The sequence below is a fragment of the Mus pahari genome, chromosome 1 (assembly GCF_900095145.1).
Source record: "Mus pahari chromosome 1, PAHARI_EIJ_v1.1, whole genome shotgun sequence".
Taxonomy (NCBI): Eukaryota; Metazoa; Chordata; class Mammalia; order Rodentia; family Muridae; genus Mus; species Mus pahari.
Window position 1 is genome coordinate 19,454,273 of NC_034590.1, and position 1,432 is coordinate 19,455,704.

The following is a 1,432-nucleotide window of genomic DNA, read 5'->3' on the forward strand; positions in this document are numbered from 1 at the left end:
CTCTGTGTAGCCCTGGCTGTCCTGGAACTCACTCTGTAGACCAGGCTGGCCTCGAACTCAGAAATCCACCTGCCTCTGCCTCCCAAGTGCTGAGAACAATAACAAATTTTAACCTGACCCCTGGAGTTTAGCTTAGGGGTTGAGAAATAATTTAGCTACACACGGCCCTGTATTCAAACTCTAGTATCATTTTTTTAAATTGTAGAATAAGCCAGGTGGTGGTAGTGCACAACATTAATCCTAGCACTCGGGGAACAAAGGCGGTAGATCTCTAAGTTTGAGTCCAGCTTGGTCTACAAAGTGAGTTCCAGGACAGTCAGGGCTACAAAGAAGAGACCCTGTCTTGAAAAACAAACAATCAAACAAACAAACAACAAAAATTGAAAACTAAATATAAATGCAAATGGCTTCTAAATAAAGAAAAAGGGGCAAAGGAGACACTTACCTAAGATGCAAGAGTTTGGGGAATGCCAAAGACTGGGAGGATCCAACTGTGTGATCATATTGAGGCTCTGATCTAGAAGGTAAACACACCAGCTAACCATTTAATCACAACTTAAAAGCATACTTTTCACAATATAGAGAAAGGGTCAACTTGACAAATTCACACACCTAAATCACATCTTCCCTTCTCAAGTCTCTCTAATCACAAGAAAGACAGTTGTTTAAGGACTCTTCTGGTTTCTCTGAATTTTTTAATAAAAATTCTATCTTGGGGCTGGTGAGATGGCTCAGCGGTTAAGAACACTGACTGCTCTTCCGGAGGTCCTGAGTTCAAATCCCAGCGACCACATGGTGGCTCACAACCACCCGTAATGAGATCTGAAGACAGCTACAATGTACTTCCATATAATAAATAAATAAAATCTTTAAAAAAAAAAAAAAAAAGAATGAGATCCTTTACCAGTGAGCATTAACAGCCAGAAAGCTCCCTGACAATTACAAACTCTCCTACTGGTTTGGAAAGAGAGATCTTCATTTCTCTTATGCACCAAATACTGTATAAATTAACACAGTTACCTCCAAACAACCCAAAGAAACCTTAAAAAGCTGGTAATGATTCCAGAGGTACAGCTCAGTGGTCCAAAGCACCATCAGCTCTTCCAGAGGACCTCAGTTCGATTCCCAGTACCTAATGCTGGCTCACAAGTGCCTGTAACTCCAGCTCCAGGAGACCTCATGCCCTCTGGACCAGTCATGCAGATGGTGTACAGTTAGCCTGAGCAACAACCAAGATTCTGTCTCGGAGTTCAGCTCAGTGGTAGACTGCTTCCCTAGCATGCATTAGACTCCCAGTTTGATTCCCAGCAGCAACAACAACAACAATTTTTTTTTCCCTGAGACAGGGTTTCTCTGTGTAGCCCTGGCTGTCCTGGAACTCACTCTGTAGACCAGGCTGGCCTCGAACTCAGAAATCCACCTGCCTCTGCCT

At 42.9% G+C, this 1,432-nt stretch overlaps 1 protein-coding gene across 1 annotated transcript in view; it reads right to left on the reverse strand.

Annotated features, from left to right (window-relative positions):
• Positions 1-1,432, reverse strand: part of Hps5 (HPS5 biogenesis of lysosomal organelles complex 2 subunit 2) — a 36,234-nt gene that overhangs the window by 21,921 nt on the left and 12,881 nt on the right. The window contains exon 8 of the mRNA XM_021192934.2: positions 446-517. Coding sequence (XP_021048593.1) covers positions 446-517 — 72 coding nt within the window. The remainder of the gene's footprint in view (positions 1-445; positions 518-1,432) is intronic.